Source organism: Xenopus laevis, chromosome 1S (genome assembly GCF_017654675.1).
Source record: "Xenopus laevis strain J_2021 chromosome 1S, Xenopus_laevis_v10.1, whole genome shotgun sequence".
NCBI lineage: Eukaryota > Metazoa > Chordata > Amphibia > Anura > Pipidae > Xenopus > Xenopus laevis.
In genome coordinates, this window is record NC_054372.1 from 119,197,552 (window position 1) to 119,219,823 (window position 22,272).

At 38.3% G+C, this 22,272-nt stretch overlaps 1 protein-coding gene across 2 annotated transcripts in view; it reads left to right on the forward strand.

The window, feature by feature from the left end:
- The window catches only part of LOC108706963 (phosphoglucomutase-like protein 5), a 77,679-nt gene that overhangs the window by 32,488 nt on the left and 22,919 nt on the right, over positions 1-22,272 (forward strand). For both annotated transcript variants that reach the window (XM_041580145.1, XM_018243831.2), the window contains exons 3-6: positions 3,500-3,646; positions 5,835-5,960; positions 10,360-10,550; positions 11,421-11,575. In XM_041580145.1, coding sequence (XP_041436079.1) covers positions 3,500-3,646; positions 5,835-5,960; positions 10,360-10,550; positions 11,421-11,575 — 619 coding nt within the window. The remainder of the gene's footprint in view (positions 1-3,499; positions 3,647-5,834; positions 5,961-10,359; positions 10,551-11,420; positions 11,576-22,272) is intronic.

The following is a 22,272-nucleotide window of genomic DNA, read 5'->3' on the forward strand; positions in this document are numbered from 1 at the left end:
GACACAAATGGAATCAAGAACAGATGCTAACTTACCAGAAAAGCTATAATCAAGTTCTGTGAAAAGAACTGTGAAAAGAAGGCAAAAACTAGTATACACTTTGAAATTGCAATAATGAAATGCAACACTGACTTTACAAAATGGCCTTTACTGAAGGATTAATAAAAAGAAAAAGAGTGTCTTGGGAATAACTCATAATGGCTCAAACTTTACAACATTGATTCACAAAGAAAAGGTGTGTTAGATTCTCTTCTGATTCAGATACTCGTGGAAATAATGAGCACAATTTTTTTCCACCTGCTCAATCTGGATCAAAGTTGGTCTCTACAATACAGCAATTTTCCAAAGCATGCACCTGAATATATAAAGAACTAAGAGATAAAACAAAGTCAGTGTTAATAGGCTGTTTCATTCTCATCATGGACCAGCTGAGCATTTGTGGTTTTAATTTAGGAAGGCAGTTTACAAAAGGCATCTGAGAAATTTGGTGGCGCGAGGAAAATTCTACATAGAGGAACGGCTGAAAATCTTTTAAAACAACCTTATACTACCCTTATAATCTGCCCCAAATCTGTTAAGATGTTTTGTTACTTAGTGCTTATTAAAGGAAAAGTGACATATTCCTATAAAAGTCTAAAGGAATGTTTCAGTATTATTAAATCTGCATAGGCAAAAGTTCCCCAAAGCCACCCCCAGAGAGCAGAGGGAGCCACAATGCTGGGCTTTAGGCAGTGCGATCCTTCTAAAGGCTATGGAAGGATCATTCCGCCTCCAGCCGAGAGTGTCTGACACAACCGCAGAGTATGCTTTGCTGTGTCTAGGTGTTGCTCGTGTACCTACCACTAGGCCTAGGGGTTGTTTTGAATAACTTTTGGCTTGCTAGATTTTAGTGCTATAACACTAGTGATATTGACACATAGATTTTCATAGGAATGTGTCCGTGTTCCTTTAAAAGACCAGTAACATAATTTGTTTCTACTTAACGGAAAAAAAAACCACCAAGGCAGTTTTAACTTTCAATTCACAATTCAAGTCTTTATTAAGAAACTACTTACCGATTCTCTGCGACACGGTGACGATCCATCGTGCAACGCTCGATTTCTCCTCCCTGCCTTCTATAGGAGATAGCCAGGGAGGAGAAATCGAGCGCCACATGATGGATTGTCGGCCCTGTCGCCATTTCTGAAGAGGAGCGCAAGCAGAGAGTAATTTCTTAATAAAGACTGCGAATTGAAAGTTAAAACTGCCTTGGTGTTTTTTTTTTTTCGTCAAGTAGAAACAAATTTTTTTTAAATTTTTTTTTATGTTACTGGTCCCAGTTAACACACAGGGGCAGATGCATCAAGGGTCGAATATCGAGGGTTAATTAACCCTCGATATTCGAATGGGGAATGAAAATCCTTCGACTTAGAATATCGAAGTCGAAGTATTTTGCGCAAATACTTCGATCAAATGATCGAAGGAATAATCGCTCGATCGAACAATTAAATCCTTCGAATCGAACGATTCAAAAGATTTTAATCCAACGATCGAAGGATTATCCTTCGACCAAAAAAAGTTAGGCAAGCCTATGGGGACCTTCCCCATAGGCTAACATTGAGTTCAGTAGCTTTTAGGTGGCGAACTAGAGGGGCGAATGGTCAAATAGTCGAACGATTTTTAGTTCGAATCGTTCGATTCGAAGTCGTAGTAGAAGTAGCCCATTCGATGGTCGAAGTAGCCAAAAAAAACACTTCGAAATTCGAAGTTTTTTTTCTTCTGTTCCTTCACTCGAACTTAATGAATGGGCCCCTAAGTGCCATGCATCTATTATAATATTGGCTTTGCAAGCTACTTCTAACTTTGCCATAAAGTATTTGCATGATGCTTTTACATTACCTATCTGATCCCCATGTTCCTGTATGAGGGGGCTGCCATATTTGTGCAGCAGGAGTCCGTTAGCATTAGAAACTGTAACTAACAGGCTGAGATGGGACAGTCAGGTTGTCAAAGTCAGAGTGTCAGAGAGTCAGTACTTTTTTTTGTAAATGACCTATACTATGTGTTGGTTGAATAACAAAAGAGAATAAATAAATATGGAAGGCAATGCTCAAGTAGATTTTTCTCCTGGACTGAGAATAAAGATCAACATTAAAGTGTGAAGAGCACGTATGTGGTTTCATGGCTTTGATTTTGCGATATTACCCTATTACCCTCTTTGACATAGGTTAAAAAAGTTTATTTGCCCCCTTGAGTGCACCTAATAGCTAGCCTGAATGCTTACTAGGCTTAGATTTTAGATGAACGATAATTAGCTTTAGAACGAACATGTACCCTTAATCTCACAGAGTTAGTAGAATGCTTTCCAAACATCCACTTTTAAAAAAAAAAAATCAGTATTGATAATTCGAAGACTATTTTAAGACTTTATTACTGTATATGGCAGACTATTGTAGCATGTCTGACATATTTACATATTTTTTTAATTACTATTCATTTAATCAAAGTCATCACAGTTGTCTCCTCATAGTCTGACCCTTTGCTTTAGCCGTGGCATGTGAGGGACAATGTTTGATCACCTGTCTTTTAGTCTAAAGTATCTAAAGTCTTTTCTGCATTTTGCACATGTACCAATGACAGTATATTAGCAGCTGTCCTTGTGAGATACTGAGCTGTCCTTTGTTCATTATACATTAATCCCATCACAATTTAGGCACCCATTACATCACACCTGTTGGTATTCAAGTTTTTGTGTGTAACTGGCATGTAAGTGCAGTAGTTATATTAGTCATACCATGCAACTGTTACAATGCAAGCTCCATTATTCATCACCCAACACATTACAATTCCTATAAAGAAAATGTTTTGTTTTATTATGCTTAATTAATTTTATCTGCCAATCTGTTTAAACCCTTCCAATACTAGCAGCAGACACATTAATATACCTAGTTATATGTGGGCATTTTTAGACTCTTTTTCAAAGTCTTGATTTTTTACAGTTTATCATACTTTAATTTGTATTTTGCATCCTTATTTTTTGACAGGACTTTTATCTTACTATTTGTCATACAGGCCCACTGAATCCTGCTGTTCTAGAAATGCCAACAATCTGTTGAATTGAATATATGATAAAACTCAATAAATGTTCTTTATTAATGTACTCTAACCTCACAAATTAATCTGTTGCCAGACACAATGCAAGACATTTTAACCATTTATTTTAGTCCTGCTGCCCCAAAGACCACATATTTTATTCCCAAATGAAACTGCTACCATTTATCTGCTAGCCTTTGAATTATTTAATTTTCGTTCCAAACAGATGTTTCCTAATACACATGGATGCAGATGCTGGACATATCAATGATATGATATTCCTCTGTCCTCATTTTCCACTAGCCCTTGTGAAAGCCAGCAGCTGATATATTGTAATAATTAAAATATCTATTCTTTGAAGATATTCTGAATAAAGTCAGTGTTTCATTTGTATTTTCATGTTCTTATACATATTCATGTGTTTCAGGTCCTGCCCCCGATACTGTTACTGATAAAATTTTCCAGATTAGTAAAACTATTGAAGAATATGCCATCTGTCCAGACCTCCATATTGACCTTTCCAGAGTTGGAAGGCAGGAATTTGACCTGGAGAATAAATTCAAACCATTTCGAGGTAATTTTGTGTAAAGTGTGTGCCAAATGAAAACACTCTAATTTTTAAACCAGAACCGTACTTTTATAAGCTTGTAATTAATGAGTCTCTCTCTGCATGAAGTGCCAGCACATCTCCCAGCAGATTTAATTCTTTTCAGGCTTAACTTTCTCCTGGACTTGGCATGTGCTGCTGTTCCTTGTTTCAACACTTTAAGCAGCCTTAAAATGCAGTTTTAAGGGCTGACCAGGTGACTGATAGGTGTAAGGACTGGGAGCCTGTTCTTTGTGATGTTCTGACATGTTTTGTTAAATTCAGTGGTTCTAGAATCAATGCTGCGGCCTTTGTCCAGCAAAAGCTTAGTCCCACATGCCACCCCCATGCCCAAATCACTCTATCTAACTTTCAAAGAAGTAGCTTGCTTTTTCTTTCAGACATAGAGCTTGTTTCTATACACAGTCCACATTCTTATATGCTAAAAATAGGCTTGCTTTAGCTACTACTAACTTACAATCACACTTCCAGGCAATGCTACTTGGAAAGGTGCCTGGTTGTCTTGCACTTCCCCCACCCAAAATGCGGACCAGACACTCTGGTTCTGGTTGTGCTTTTATGGGGTGTCTGAGTTAATATTTCAGTTCTCATCTATGTTGCAAACTGTGTTTCCCTAGTTGGACTCACTTGCCTCAGGAGCATTCTAAATTAGACAGAGCCACACTAGGTAACTTCAACGTATAGGTTGGTTCTATGTGTACAGGAGCATTGTGGTCCCATCTTGTTTCATTGTAAAACTCCCTCATTAATTTAAAAAGAAATGTACTTAAAAAAGAAAATTAATTGGCCTGCACCCTGGCCCAGCAGGGGGTAGTTACATTACTGTTTATGTATCTTTAAGGGCAGAGACACACGCTGCAATTCGGGGAGATTAGTCGCCCAGTGACAAATCTCCTCTTCTTTGGGGCAACTAATCTCTCCGAACTACCTCCCCTGCCTTCCCGCTGGCTAGATTGAAAGTCGCCGGCGGGATGGCACTCTGAGCGCTTTGTTTTCCGAAGTCGTCTGAAGTTGCCTCACATCGTGTGTCACTGCCCTAAAAGGCAATTAATTCTCCTGCTACCTGCTGTGGAATCCTTCAACGTTATTAAATAATCATAACTTCTAATGTAATCTGTGAAAGGAAGTTGACATTTTGGTCACTACCTTGTGTGACAGTCATTTAATCTGCTACCTAAATGGTATTTTAGTTGTTCTTCACAATCTTTAACAATATGGGGCCAGAATATAAAAAAAAGTATGCATTTGGGATCCTTTATCCAAAAACCCGTTATCCAGAATGTTCCATGTCTCCCATAGACTCCATTATAATCAAATAATCTTGATCCAAACTAAGATATGATTAATACTTATTCAAGGGCGTTCCTCGCCCCTCAGCTGCCTGAGGCAGCTAGATGTTGCTGCCGCCCTCCCCCTCCCTAGGTGCGCTCACCTTTTTTGGTCCGGGTCCACGAGGGCGGACATTAGAGTAGAGAGCATAATTGCAGTCTCTGCACTAGAAGAGCCGAATTTCCGGTTGAAAAATTCAGCTGAAAACCAGAAATTCGGCTCTTAAAGTACCAGGAGAGGCATTTTTGCCGCCCCTGGTATCTAGTGGGGCTTTGCCACCTCATTGGCGGAGCAGCCCTGTACTAATTTGAAGCAAAACCAGCTTATTGGGTTTTAAAGTTTACATGATTTTCTAGTAGACTTAAGGCATGAAGATGCAAATTACGGAAAAATCTATTATCTGGAAAAACCCAGTTCCCAAGCATTCTGGATAACAGGTCCCATAACAGGTCCCATCCCTGTACTGTGTTCTTTATCATGATTCGTTTTTTCTTGCATTACTTGATTTTGACCATGTTTTCTTTTCAAAAAGTAAAAAGCACATTTTGCATTTCTACTGCACTCTCCATAGCAATTCATTTTTTCATATCAGTAAAGGGCAATCATGAACACACAAGCACAAAAGTGTTCGAGTACATACTGTATCTGTTAAAAAATGTAAAATTTAACTACCGGTAAATTTCAAATGCTAGGAGAAGCTTTGTAGTTTTAAAAGTTGTTACATGTTTAGGTACAATTATATGTAAGTCTGTAAAATTAAACAAGCAGAAGGATTCTGCCCTTAGATTTCAACCAACTCATGATTTTAACGTATTTTTGATTACAGTTGAAATAGTGGATTCAGTGGACGTGTATCTCAATATGCTCAGAACTCTGTTTGATATGAATGCAATTAAAAGTTTGCTTACTGGCCCTGACCAATTGAAAATAAGGATTGATGCAATGAATGGAGGTAAGAACAGTCGTTTTTAATATATCCCCTATTTACAGTATACTGTAAATACTGTGATGTGTCTAATAGAAAACTATTGTGCTTAATGGGGTTGTTTACTGAAACTCAACTTTTTCTCACTTTATTAAAGGGATACTGTCATGGGAAAAAAAAAAAAATTTCAAAATGAATCAGTTAATAGTGCTGCTCCAGCAGAATTCTGCACTGAAATCCATTTCTCAAAAGAGCAAACAGATTCTTTTATATTCAAAAAAATTTAGCGAAAATTGAGCGTCAATTCAAATTGTGCGAATTGTGAAAACAATTTTTTTTCGAGTTGTCGGCAGAAAAACTAGAATAATTCAGATTATCGAACAAAAACTAGCGCTAAAAGCCGAAACACCTTTCGAGAACCATAAAGGCACAAAACATGTTCCAAAGATTAAAGGGACCATCTGCCATTGACTAGTGATAAGTGAATCTTTTTGTCAGGCATGGATTTCCAGAGAAATTCCGCCATTCACCATCTGCAAATGTTTTCTCGAAACTGTAGCAAAAATCCACTGTGAAAAAAAAAGTTGGCAAAAAAAAATTGTCACTGGGACAAAAAAGTCCCCATAAGAAAAGGCGTCCATTGACTTTAATGCATTTGGACAAAACATTTGCCACATTGACTTTAATGCACCTGGATTGAGAAAAAATGGTTGTGAAGTGTAAAAAAAATGTTGCCGCCTATTGGCTTCAAATATTGTACATATTTGTGAATTTTTTTGCAGTTTTGCCCGTTTATCGGTGAAGCAACTGATTTGCTCATCACTAACATTGACTTTTACATGATATCTATATCTACAGGTTTTAGCTGGAGTATATTTATATACGAATTGTTAGCAGCTTCAGGGTATAATAAATCTTAAAGAATTCAAGTTTTTTTCCCGCTCAAGATTTTGAGATGATGCACGGCTTGCCTTAATAACAGTGTCCACAAAATGGCTCCTGCCTGCTTGCTATAAGTATGAGTTCCCAGACCAAAGCCAACAAAATTCAAAGGGGCAGATTTACTAAAGAGCGAAGTGGCTAACGCTAGCGACTTTATGCCACTGTTGCCACCCACTTTATGCCACTGTTGCCACCCACAAGGATATCACCAATTCAACAGGCACAGGCACCAATTTGCTAGTGAATGGGGCCATCACTAGCGTTCATTTGCACTCTATCGACAGGTGTTTTTTTTTTCGCTCTGGCTAACAATCGTTACTCTGCAAATTCACTAAAGTGCAGATTTTACTGAACGTTGCCTCTTTCGCCAGAGTTGACTTCGCTACCTCAGACCAGACGAGGGTTTAAAAAAGAAGCCAGATCTTCCTCAATCTTCTGTCACTTACATCATATCCTGTGTGCCGAAAATGCATTAAAGTTCCAAAAACTCTGGCAACTTTTTTCCTTTTTTGAAGGGGAATTGCCTGCAAAAGTCCTGACTTGAACTTTTTTTGGGTAACCGGTTTTCTCCAGACATTTCATAACATATGGAACATTCATTTTACAGTGGGCTCTTGTGTAGGGCATTATATTAACTATCTTATCTTTACTAAGGTTCCCTAGACATTTATTTAGTGATAACTTCAAGCATTTGCACCAACAGTTATAATAAAGACCTCCATACAACTTCAAATTACCCACCGTATGCAAATTGACCAAACCGCAAGATCACTAGTGAATTTCCGATAGGCACAAATGAACGCTAGCGCATGATCGCTATGAAATGCTCGCACAGCCGAAGTAAAGCTAGCGAAAAGTCGCCAGCGTTCGACGACTGGGACGAAACTTTGCATTTTAGTAAATTAGCGTATTCAGAGCGAATTTGTTGCTGGCGAAGTTGTGTGATGTTTGGGTGAAGCAGTCACTGGCGACAATTTGTCCTTTACTGAACCTACCCCAAATAATTTATATAGGGTAATTAAAGTTTATTTGCTTGTCTAACTGCAAAAAAATTAGATTTGCAATAATTTTGTTGGGTGACAGGTCCCCTTTAAAGGTTGTTCTGTTCCCATTATTTAACTTCCATGCATTTATATGGTATTTTCTGTTCTAGTATTACAACTGTAATAGCTCTCTCTTTTGGTTTAAAGTTTGATTTGGTTTGGCCAAGCTCTTGGAATCAACCAAATCCCGTTAAAAAGGCTCAGAATCTGGGATTAGGTACACCCCTAGTTAATGATAATAATAATTTATCCCCCCACACACACACTAACTGCAGTGGCTCTGGACAGGCTTCTTTCCACCTGTGATTCCAAGCTAAATTTGCTTCTGCCACTCTTCTATCATAATCAGCATAATCTGGCTGCAAGTCATTTGAAACCTTTGTTATGCTACCTGTCAGGATCAGCCCGGGACTTGAACTCTGGTGGTGCTGTTCTGCTCATTGCAGCACTTACCTGATGAGCCACTGGGGGCTCTCAGGGCTGATTCTGAACTTTGGTGTGTATTGTTTTCTGTTATCTGCCATTCACAGTCTGTTTTCCACCCACCTCGTTTACCCTCATGTGTTTCCCATTTCCTAATCACCTTCCCTTTATAAACCCCGCCCTGAGCTTTGCTCAGTGCTGAGTCATTGATTGTATCCTGTTTGTTCCTGACCTGCTATTTTGAATCTGAATCTGAATCTGAATCTGAATCTGAATCTGAATCTGAACCTGAACCTGAACCTGAATCTGAACCTGAACCTTGAAAACCTTGTTTGTCTTGTTCCTGAAAACCTTGTTACCTTGTTTCCTGAGTGAGTACTTTTGTTCCTGTGTTCCCCTTTTTTTCTGTAACGTTCACAACTAGGAACTGTTGTGACCGAGGATAGCCACTCCAAGGGGAGTGGATATGGTGGACGCCCAGGGGTGTAGCCATAGGTAATAGTAGGCAAAAACATGATGGTGATGAAGTTATAGCAGGTTTATTGCAGACGGAACACAGAAACACAAAAGGCAGGAACAAGCAGAATGGCTGATCGAGGAATCCACATGGTGAGGGAAAAAAGGGGAACACAGGAACAAAAGTACTCACTCAGGAAACAAGGTAACAAGGTTTTCAGGAACAAGACAAACAAGGTTTTCAAGGTTCAGGTTCAGATTCAGGTTCAGGTTCAGATTCAGATTCAGATTCAGATTCAGATTCAAAATAGCAGGTCAGGAACAAACAGGATACAATCAATGACTCAGCACTGAGCAAAGCTCAGGGCGGGGTTTATAAAGGGAAGGTGATTAGGAAATGGGAAACACATGAGAGTAAACGAGGTGGGTGGAAAACAGACTGTGAATGGCAGATAACAGAAAACAATACACACCAAAGTTCAGAATCAGCCCTGAGAGCCCCCAGTGGCTCATCAGGTAAGTGCTGCAATGAGCAGAACAGCACCACCAGAGTTCAAGTCCCGGGCTGATCCTGACACTACCCTTGTGGTTGTAGTTCGAGGTGTTATACTTTTGTGAAATAAAATTTATTTATTGCTGTTACTATAGATATGTTATTTGTTCATAACAGTTTCAGAAGGCAATATTTAAATTATATGTCCAGCAATAATTACTGTGTGCCCTGTGCATTACTCATATATATACTCTATATTATTAATATAGTAATACCAGTTTTTTGCTATGTTAACACCTAGAATTTTGAATTTATGCCTGTCTGTATAAGAAAAACATGTTTTATTGCTTGGCAGCAATTCCTGTAATAAAAAATGTATATGTTTGTCTACTGCCAATTTAAAGCAGAAAGCTTAAAAAAACAGATGATCACAAGTACACAGCATTAGATATGTATTAGATACCATGACATTTTATTAATCTTATCTTATGAATGCTGTATTCTTTCTCCAAATTGTACTCAAACTTAGCTCTTTTAAAATGCTGCGCCATTTTAATAAGGTAGTAATTTAAGCTCAGTGTCAATATCTAAAAAAATATCTAAGAAAAAAAAATCACACTATGAATTAGACTAATGAATCCTCATTATGGATTGATCGATTCAGACCAATTCAGAAAATGTGTTGAATATTTATTATACAACAGTAGGCAAATCCATTGTTATGATTTGCCTTAATTTAAAGATTATCGTATGCCTGTGTTTGTCATCTTGCCTAGATAAGAAGTTAAATTGTTAAAAAGCATGTTTAAACAGCTTTAGGGTAAGGTCACACTGGGAGATTCGGGGAGATTAGCCTTTGACTGGTGAGTGTTCTCTAGCAATTTCACACATCCAGAAGTGTGAGATATGAGCGTCTGGCTCCTGGGTGTTCATGCTGTAAAAATAAAGATCCTGTTAATTCTGTTGTGACACATTACTTCCTTTAAGACTGTATGAAGAAGCATGTCAGGGACCACCTGTACAGGATGTCATGTTTAACAATGCCTGTTACTGTGTCTTCTCAATCCAGTAATGGGACCTTACGTCAGACGGATTTTATGTGATGAATTAGGAGCACCTGCCAATTCTGCAGTGAATTGTGTTCCATTGGAAGATTTTGGTGGGCAGTATCCTGACCCCAACCTGACATATGCCACTGGTCTCCTAGAGGCAATGAAGGGAGGAGAGCATGGATTTGGAGTTGCTTTTGATGCAGATGGAGTAAGTATTTGGTGTATGAGAGCACTGTGATTACCCCTGCCAGAATTCTCAGCAACTTTCATAACAGCTACCACCAGTGCTGTTCCATTTATAGATGCAGACAAATAGTTTATGGGAACTCCCTATAGTTAATAGCACCCTGCAGTACATATTGTAGAACTTGTAACAAAACATTTTTCAAGTTCAAGATTTGCAGAAAAAGTGAAAATATATTTATTAATTTCAACAATTTGGCTCACATTGGAGATTTATATATATATATATCTACATAAAGCAGACCCTATAACTGATGAGGATTGGAGCCGTGCAGGGGTTCCTGCTTGATAATCAATTTAAGCATTAACCGTCTTAAAATGTTATAGGTTTAGAACAAAACTGCAGAACAAATCAATTCTACAGAGCAAATATCATGCATTCTTAAAAAAATGAGGGTCAGACATATCGAAATTATACAACTTTCTGCAACACTTTCTAGTAAAATTCAGGGGTGCTTCTGTTTCTGAGGCAGCCTGAGGCATCAGATGAGATGCCAACTCCCTAACCAGCCTTCTCTATGAATCACTAGTGTAGAGAGTGCAACTGTGTTCTCGTCACTAGAAGAACAAAGATTCTGTTTAATATTTCTGTTCTGAAAACTAGAAATGGGGCTTTCCAGGCTTGCTTTGGACTACCTCTTCTGCAACTTTGGCTCTGTAGTTTGCTACATGTTGTATTTAAGGTGAATGATTTCTTGAATTCTGAAACAAAAATAGACAAACAGATTCGTTCTTTGTTTTATAGAAATCTATGCTTACCATGGATTTCACAACAAAGTACTCTAGTGCTCTGTTTGAACATTAGAAACATTTCTAATAACCTTTTTTTCCCTAGGACAGATACATGATTTTAGGAAAAAATGGTTTCTTTGTGAACCCTTCTGACTCCTTAGCTGTTATAGCTGCCAACCTATCTTGCATTCCTTATTTCCGTCAAATGGGTGTTCGCGGTTTCGGAAGAAGCATGCCTACAAGCACTGCCCTGGACAGGTGAGTTGAATTTGTTTAGGATCATTGAAAATACTGCTATAATACAAAGTTGCTGTACACAGCAATGTATTGTCTTCATTTTTATAGCTCCACAAATGTATAAAAGAAAATAAACTATATTAACATAGGTATTCCCTTTGTTAAATTAACAGTACCTCTGCTAGCAAAGGGTATAGCACCTCTTTAATACTTAATGTGTAAGGTATTGCTGGATGTGTCAACATCATTCATGTCTGGCGGGCATCTGAACACTCTCAAGGTAAAAACAACACATATTATTATACAGCATATCAGTTTCACCTCTGATCCAAATTCTCGGCACCTAAGAACATAAAAGCTTTTTATGGTGGATGTGGATGCCTGTATACTATTATTCTTTACAGTAAAGAGAAAAAATATATTCAGAAAAACCACAAATACTATTAATGTCACCTTACGAAATAATTTCAAATCATATTTTATGATGCTAGCCAAGCAAAATAAACTTCACTTACACTATAAAAATTATTTAAATCTTGTTTTTAGTAAGCATTGGATTTCACAAGCACAGCAAGCAGGCAGGTGTGATTTTGTAGACACTGTTATTAAGGCAAGCTTTGTATAATCCCAAAATCTGGTTTATATGCCAGAATGGAGGATATTCGAAGTCGATGGATTTTACTTCGATGGTCGAATATCGAGGTTTAATTAACCCTCGATATTCGACCCTTAGTAAATGTGCCCCTGTGTGTATGTGTATAGATAGGTCTGTCTTAGAATGTATATAAATGTACACTGGAGTTCATTGGGGTGCAACTTAATAGACCTTGGCTTTTTGTCAACTCAAATTAACTATGTACCTGCATGTATGTACTATGAAACCATAAACATCTACCAACTAATTCATTTTGAAGTAGCCTTTCTTGAGACTTTTGCCTTCCTTTGTTACAGATTACTCTTGGGGGGGGGGGGGTAAACATTAAAACTTTTTTTCCTCATTTTTATTATAAAAAAAATTCAACCAAGCTCCCAAACATGAATGGCTCTAATTTACTGAAAAATCTGGGAAAAAAAGCACATGTGGGAAAAGTTTTGGCAAAATCATGTGACAATTGGAACTGTGTGACGTTTTCAAATTGTCGTTCGAAAACCTCAAATTTCGACACTGTCAAATAGCCAGAAACCAAAGATCATGAAGGCAAAAACATCTTCCAATTGTAAAAGTGACATCTACAATTGACTTTGACATGACTTCAACAGGTTAGCTGGAGTATTTTTGGATTTGGATTTTTATGAGCTTTGGAGCATAATAATTCTTGAAAAATTTGAGGAGTTCCCCCCCCCTAAAATTAGAGTTTTTCCCCTTAAAAACATAGGCTTAATAAATAGCCCCTTAATTATAAGAGGTGTAAGCAACACTTTGTCAAAGGGTTTTTACTTTGTCTACTAGAAAATCATGTAAACATTAAATAAACTCAAAAAGCAGGTTTTGCTTCCAATAAGGATTATTTATATCTTAGTTTGGACAAAGTACAAGCTACTGTTATTACTACAGAGAAAAATGATATAATTTTTTTTACATTTCTGGATTATGGATCCCATACCTATATGTTTGAACATATATCCAAAACATTTCTCCCAGAGTGGTGTTTTAAGAAGGAGTTGCCACAACTGTGTAGGGGCAAGGGAAGGCAACAAAGTTGAGTCTATACTTACAGGTTGACAGCAGTGGAGACAGAGGTCGGTGATCCAAGAGTCAATACTCTGCAAATGCAGAAACTGCTTTTCTCATAAATGTCACAGCATTTATTGTCTTAAAATAAGAATGTTGTACAGAAAAACAACAGTGGCCTTTCTCTGTTGCACACCACATGCCGTCAGCTTTTCAGTATAGACATCCAAAGACAACTATCTGCTCATATAATGATGTTACTTTCAAAGGTTCTCTGACACTGACCTGAAAGATCCAGCTGTGATGAAATAAGGTATAATCAACTCCATATGTACAAAATGGCTGTCTGGCAGTCCCTGTCCTGTTTTGATGCTGGAAAAAAATAAGCAAATCGAAAAAATCAATTAGCAAAAGAAATAACTCAAGAACATAAAGCTAATTTCAACAAAGTATTATTAGAGATAAGAATAATAAATAATATAGCATTTCTGCTTGTGGAAGAAAATGACTAAAGAAGTTAAAGTTACTTCTTCTTGCTAGTATCTTCCTACACAGATTTTATTGAGAGGGCCAAGAGTTTATTATTTTGAAGAACAATGTAATTTAATTTGTCGTGCTGACTCCATTTACTCACCATTATGGCAAAATACATTTGGCTAAAGAAAAATTTCTTTTTGAAAGAATATGGGTTTGCCTAGAGAGCCAAGTTACCTGTCTAATTACATAATTTTGATGAGAACTAAAAAGATAGCCTCACTTTCATAAATAGCATATGTAATGTATTTGGCATATGCACTGACTCCATCTTTAATCTAGTAGATGTTACACATTTGCAAGACAAGTTATATTACAATTATCAACCTTCTCTTAACACATATAGGTATATACTTATGTGCACAATATATTTCCAAAGAATGAGACCTGCTTAAAAAACCATTATACCCTCTATTTTATTTTTCCTTTGTATTTATTATATAGGAAATGTTTACAGTATAAGGTAAATGTGTAATTATTCTTTGCCTGGTTATCTGTAAGTTCAATCACTGTTACTAATTCAGACTCTTCAGACTTTTTATTGTATTTGTCAGTTGGCAATGTAATAAGGTGAATGTACAATTGCATTATATACAGTATATAAAGTGTCCATGCTGGACCTAGCATGGACATCAGGTGAGATTTACTAGGGACTCACTTCCTACTCCTGCCACATATGTCCCAGTGTTGTGCTTTCTCTACCTTATATACCCGGGTACTTGGCTTTCACATTCATGAGACCATGAGGCTAATTTACTTTTGTTTTAACAAACTGAGAAAATAGATATATAATTAAATCTGAATGAGAGACAATTCCCACTGGCTCCTATTGAATGTCGCCAGCTTTTACTTGCTGAGTTTTTTCTGGTGGCTTTTTGTAGGTTTATTCTTTAATAAATCACAGATATTTGTGGTTCCAAAGAATATTCTCGAGTATATTTGCATTTTTTCACTTTTTTTTTTGGAATCGTGAAAAATACTAAAACTCAACTTTTGATCAATCCCCCCCTTAGATTTGGAAATATGAAATCAATTATATGTATATATATTTAAATGAACAATATGCTAATCATAATGCTCAGTAGGTGGTGAATAGTTAAGCCTCAAGAAATCAACACAGTGCATATTAATGGTATCATTAAAGGTATCAGTATTGTTTTACTAAGTGGTATCCAATTGATAAAAAAAGACAATCCTTAATAAATGGATGCATGAGGGTGCTTCCAATACAGCTGGCAGAACATGACCATTACCAAATTTAGGCAGGTTGTATGAGTCAGCTATAAAGACTAGTACCCTCCCTTTAGCAGATAAAATGTGTTAACCCTATAAGTGCTGAGCACCAGCAGTATCCCCCTCTGCGCCACACATACTTAGGGTGCTGACAGATGAGGAGAGTAGTTGCCATGCAATATTTCATTCACTGCAAAAAGCTACAGTCTCCCATCTGCTAATACAAATATGAATATAGCATTTTGTGTGGTTGTTCATGTAAATGGACATGTAAGTTTTGCATTGCCGATAAGTAACATGGTAAGTAAGGTTGAAAAAAGACACACGTCCATCAAGTTCAACTATTTTTTTTATATGCCTAACTGCCAGTTGATCCAGAGGAAGGCAAAAAACCCATCGGACTAGTCCCTGGATCAATTTGTACTATGAGCTATCTCCCATAACCCTGTGTTCCCTTTACTTGCTAAAAAGCCATCCAACCCCTTCTTAAAGCTATCTAATGTATCAGCCTGTACAACTGATTCAGGGAGAGAATTCCACATCTTCACAGCTATCGCTGTAAAAAAACCCTTCTGAATATTTAGGCGGAACCTCTTTTCTTCTAATCGGAATGGGTGACCTCGTGTCAGCTGGAAAGACCTACTGGTAAATAAAGCATTAGAGAGATTATTATATGATCCCCTTATATATTTATACATAGTTATCACATCACCCCTTAATATACAATAATATACAATAATGTCCTGTTTGAGTGATGGAGACCAAAACTGTACGGCATATTCTAGATGGGGCCTTACAAGTGCTTTATACAGTGGAAGAATGACCCCCTCCTCCCTTGACTCTATGCCCCTTTTAATACAGCTCAAGACCTTATTTGCCCTTGATGCTGCCGACTGGCATTGCTTGCTACAGCCAAGTTTATAATCTACAAGGACTCCAAGGTCCTTTTCCATAATGGATTTGCCTAGTGCAGTCCCATTAAGGGTATAAGTGGCTTGGATATTTTTACATCCCAGGAGCATGACTTTACATTTATCAACATTGAATCTCATTTGCCACTTAGCTGCCCAGATTGCCAGTTTGTCAAGATCACTGACTAGATTGAGCTGAGCCATTAGTGCAGCTATAAAGTGAACCTGGGAACTCAGACTCCTCTATTGTATACACTGAAGAAAAGAACTGATTTAGCACATTTGCCTTTTCTGTATCTGCTACAACCATACTGGTACCATTATTTAATGGAGCAACACTCTCAACCTGCATCTTTATACTATTAATATATTCAAAAAACTTTTTAGGGTTAGTTTTCACCTCCATCACAATTAACTCTTTATTTCGTTTCTTTGCCTTCCGGATTGCTGATTTAGAACATTTATTACAGTGTTTATATTCATTAAATGCAGCTTCTGTCCCAACAAATTTGTAGTTTTTAAATGTCCTTCTCTTCTTTCCTATTTACTTCTTTACTTCTGAATTAAGCCACATAGGATGATTCTTAGAGCTTCTACATTTACTTCTTAAGGGAATAAATTGAGAACAGTAATGATTTAATATCATTTTAAATGACAACCATTTCTGTTCTGTGTTTTTAGCTGAAAACTTAATGTCCCAATCCCAATACTCTGTAGGGCAGCCCTCAAGGCACTTAAATTAGCTTTTGCAAAATTCATGGTTTTTGTTGCCGCAGTATATATTTGTTTTTTACACCAGACATTAAATGATATAACATTATGGTCACTATTACCTAGGGTAACTAGAAATGAAAACATCTCTGACCTTCCTATGCTGTTTGAGGTAGCAACAGAAAATGTCTGGAATTGTATAAAGACTTGTAGTCCTCTGTGTATCATCTTGGAATTACTGAAGGATAGCTAAGTTGATGGGTTTCTTCCATTTTCCAGATTCTTTATATTTCTCCATTCTAATTCTAGGATACTCTGCAGCCTAAGGCTAAGAGAAAAATAAATCAGCACAGATAAACAGTGAGGCTAGGACATAAAGAGCAGAAGTACTATGATGATGGAGTAGGACCCTATGAAATGGTTACCATATGTTTTATATAGCTCTTTTTGTATACTTGCTTCTAATTGTCTATCCTCCAAATATTTCCTGCCAATGTCTCATCTATACATTATTATTTCTTCTTGCACTGCATACTTGCTTTTTCAGACATTTGTCATGTTTAACCACATGATTTAGGGTTGCTTTAGTTGTGGTAATATAATTCTTGTTCCTGATGGAAAAATCATTGTATCAGTCACAGAGATAATTTAATAGCATTATAAGTGAATAACCCAGCTGCCTTGGGGTTAGTTGGCTGGAGATGCAGGTAATGGGTTGCATATATTCAGGGTTGAACTGGACTAGCAGGGAACTGGAGGAAAGCCTGGTGGTCCCCGGGCCTCATGGGCCAACCCAGAGACGCAGGAGGACCCCTAAACATTGATGCAGGAACCTTTGCTGGCTGAGATCAGTAGCTGTGGGCCCTCCCTGCTGGCTGAGAGACACAGGCCCAGGAGGTAGAGAGGTGGTACACATCAGAGCACTCGTGGGGGGGGCGGAAGTTCACAAAGGAGATAAAGGTGGTGGGCCAATAAAGGTGATGACCCTAGTTGGCCCCAGACACCCAGTCCAACACTGCGCACAGTACATTACTATCTAGGCTGCTGTGCGGCACAGTAGTATGAGCAAGTCAAACGTTGGTTTGCAACTGGCTCACAAACTGGAAAGGTAATGCATTTTTGCTGCAATTATATATAATGTGCCCTCCAATTGAGCCCCACTGTATCAAGTAAGGTTGCCACCTTGCAGGTATTATACATGATGCCAATGTTATTAAAGGAGAAGGAAAGGCATCCTGCACATAGGGGTGCCAAATGTAAGGCACTCCAAGTGATTGTATTGACTTACCTGAAACCCCAGGCTGGTGCTCCTATCAGCAGAAAACTGCACCGGCCCGGGGTTATACCAGTGAGCACCACGGATCGCTTCTCTTCCGTCTTCTCCTTTCTTCGCGCGGCTGTGCATGCGCAGTAGAACGAAAAGCCGAACTTTAACTACAAATTTGGCTATTTCGTTCAACTGCAAATGCATTTGCCCTGGGAAATTTGAAGCCTGAAGAGGATCGCTCCGTGGTGCTCACTGGTATAACCCCGGGCTGGTGCAGTTTTCTGCCAATAGGAGCACCATCCTGGGGTTTTAGGTAAGTAAATACAATCAATTGAGGGTTCCTAATATTTAGCACCCCTAAGTGCAGGTTACCTTTTCTTCTCCTTTAATAGGGAAGAAAGATAGGAAGGTATAGGAAGGCCTTCATTTTTTCAAGAAGACATGACAATCCTAGTTTCATGAGATATTAACTGCACAAAAAACTTATCAGGATCTGACTTGATTACTGCTAAATGTGTCAGTAGTGTAGCGTTTGGAACCTATGGTGCATATTTCTGTTTTTATTCTATTTGAATGGACTTATAACACATTAGAGAATTCCTGATTTGGAAATGATGTACTCCAGGGCGCCACTAAACTTTCACAAGAACTATAAGAATGTCAGCCCAGAAAGACTGGAACGAATAGATGAATAGTTTAATGCATGGACACAGTGGGGATTAAAAGGTGTGTAATGCTTTTCCAGCTGAACATTCTCAAACCAAAACATGAGAAGATCATTTCTGCACTGCACAAACTAATGGGATTAAAAAAAATAATTTAGATAAGATATTTCTAGGGTCAGTTAATAAAAAATGTAGTGGCTGACATTTGCTAAATCAACTTCAGCACATGATGCAGGACACATAAGCTGTTGACAGGAAACATCTGTGTTAATGCACTCCAACGTGCAGAGGATTTATGTGCCTAAGTGTCTCACACTTGGATGGGGAATTCTTTGCTTTGACAACTCCCCTTATCAAGGCAGATTCAGCAAACGTGTGTCAGAATTGTATATACATATGCCATACAAAAGTAAATCTAAATATGATATTAATTGATGCACCATCCAGATTATATTCTATTTATATACTGCAGAAGCAGAAAGAAATAATGTCCAATGTGCATAAGTAATTTGTTACAAAACGTGTTTTCAAGATGGGTGAAAAATTACTTGCCACCTCACTATATGCTGCTAGAACAGGTTTATACTGGATAAACTCCATCCATATATATTAATTAAAATATTAATTAAAACTAACCTACCAACCAATACAAAAAATCTGTAGTGCTGAATGATAATAATTATACAATAATGGCAACCAGGTTGGGATAAAACAGGCCACAGCTTTATTAACAAATTGCTGTTAAACATTACTTATTTACTAAATAGCAATATTAGAATAACATTATTCTAATAAACATTATACACCTCAAATGAAATGTTTGCCCACCAGAAGACACCACCAACTGGGCTACCTTCCATGCCAGCCACCTGCCGCAAGGGATAGGTGGGCAAGTAGGAGCAGGAAACCATAAAACCACTGTCTAGGGACCCTTGTCCGAGAAGACCATAATCAACCTGGCAGACTTGTGCCTAACTGGGGGCATAAGCCCCCACCCCTGGCAAGCATTCCTCCACAGCTGTGACAAACAACACACTCCATAAGGAACTCCATCCTTCTCCAAAACCTTAGCCCAACAAAACAGGGTGGGCGGGTGGGATGTTGCTCGTCCTCGTGTTCCCACCGGAAAAGGCAGGTACTTCCTCCTTGTTCTTCATTTGTCCAGTATCCCCTCCTCCTGGTCCTTCCTCCCCACTAACTGGCTTACAGTTAACCCCCCTGTTGCCCCACCTTCTCTTCCTGCCTACCCTTCCTCGCCCAGTCAGGGCCCTTCTTTTTATTAAGTTTGAGCCCCAACACCGCTCTCAAACAAGACCTGCCATTAGATGATGACATATGGTGGAATTCAATGTGCCATACAGCTTTATTAAGGTCTGGTGATGGTCAGTCAGTTAAAGACAAGAAATTGTTGAACATAAATTAAGGTGGGTCCAATACCTGAAACCTAAACCCATGACACACAAGCTGAACCCAGACCTACAACCCACATTTTTATCATCTTGCTCTCACATCCTGATCCTATAAACAACTGCCTTATACTCAACCGGACCGACTACCCAGTGGCCACCATGAAACTTATGGTTTTGCATGTAATTTGTCTTTCACATGTGAGAGGTACTTGAAATCCCTAAAAATGACATTGCTATGTTAAAACAGCAAGCAAGAGATTCGAGTTTTAAAATAAATGTGAATGCAATATGAATATGCAAGTGACTTACATACTGTGGCCATTTAAAACAAATAAAAACCAACTAAATGGAAACATTTTCTCTTTCTCTACAAGTTTGCAAGTAATTACCGTTCAGCGCACATGGCAATAGGTAGATACGCATAATTTTTCCAGACATCTTTGACCACAGATGTTTTATATTCCATGCTCACAAGACTAATGCTCCCCTAGATAATGTCAGAATAATGACAAAGGTTCACACAATAGCATTTGCAGCGCAGGATATGATTATAGAGTTTAGGGAAATAGAGTGTCCTCTACTGCCAAGAATGTTATTTGGCAGCCACGTTGGAGAAAAATTGTGATGATTTAAATTCGCTAACTCATAGGTCACACAATAAGGTAGTGAGTAGTGGGTTCTTAGGACACGGAGCTCTAAATTGTGAAACCACAAGAGTTCTGAAAAGCCGATAGCAGAGCAAAGGCCATGATGTGACTTTTTTATGACAACTAAAACATGGGGATGATAATAACAATATCAGAATTTTTTTTTATAATTGTAATACTGTTGGTCACTTATTTTCATTAACGCAGCCTACTGATGACTACAGTACCTGTGTCTACTGCATCGTCATATGGCCTGAGAATATGGCCATGGGTAGACATTTTTTCTGCATTGCAGCAATTTCCTTGCCCAATTTTTTAACTGACAGATGCTATTCTTTCAAGATTCTTGCATGTAAAGCCACTCATTGCACTTTCACATAGTTGGACTAGTGCCAACTATTTCAGGCATGCCTCCTCTTCTGAATCACAAACAGTACACCTATTGATGCAGGAGAATCCTGGATCTACCACCCCTCTTGAAGGTGGAGGTAACGATCTGCAAGTATAATTGCGATCACACAACTTTAGGTTCTTTTTGTTGTGTAAAATGATGTCATTCCTTAAAGGTTCTTACTAACAGCTAGAGGAGTAACTGGAGAGGAAGCAGACTCTGGCTATGGGGGGCAAGAGGTACAGGGGGCCCTATGAGGACATAATTAATGTGTAATTTCAATATATATTTGTAAAACAGGACAACCTCTATATATTTTAGGCTTCCAAATTAATTTGCCGTGGGGCCCAATAAGATTACAACCTCCAACAGTGGCCTGGTCAGTTGAAGCTGCAAACTTGCACCGTAATAATCTGGTACAGATGTCCAGCTGCAGAAATGATGACATCAAAATACTGAAGACGTTTGGCACTTTTGTCCACACGCAAAAATCCTCTATACAGTAAGGCAGTCCTTGCCTTGGCCTATCTAGTAGGCAGTGTCGGACTGGGACACCAGCGGCCCACCCAAAAACCTTTAGACCAGAGGCCCACCCAAAAACCTTTAGACCAGGGTCCCACTCTAAGTATTATTTTCTTCCTCTCCTCACTCAAACTCTATTCTCCTAGTCTCTTTTCTTTACATACTATAACCTACTATTCCATCGATTTAGCTTCTTTATTCTCATAGAAATTGGGAATGGCCATGAAATAAGCCAAATGTTTAGAAGGAGGAGGGCCCACTGACACCTTGGCCCACCGGGAGTTTTCCTGGTATCCCGGTGGGCCAGTCCGACACTGCTAGTAGGGTTCTATAAGACCCCTAGTGCCAACCCTAATTCTGTCATGTGTACTATGTTCTGCACATGGACCAAATCAGTGCTAGGAGATGTATTAGATTTAATGTGGTAACAGTTTACAGAACTGAAATAATAATATCATTGAATTAATTGGAAATAGTAGAATAAGTGATGTAGCCAATGCTAGAGAGGTTTATTCCCCTAGGCAGAGCAGAATGCAAATAATTTTCAGATACAAAATGCCCTACAATTCAGTGCTTTTCTCCAGAATTACTTAAGTTTCACCAGTCACAATTGTAACAGATATGTTAAAATGAATCGATTTTTGCATTATCATGAACCAGTTGCAATGTGCAGCTAACAATGACAGGGTGGTGATTAAGTCACTTTTGCTGCACCGCCATCAAAACAGCATTAGCGTTAGCATTAGATAACCCGGA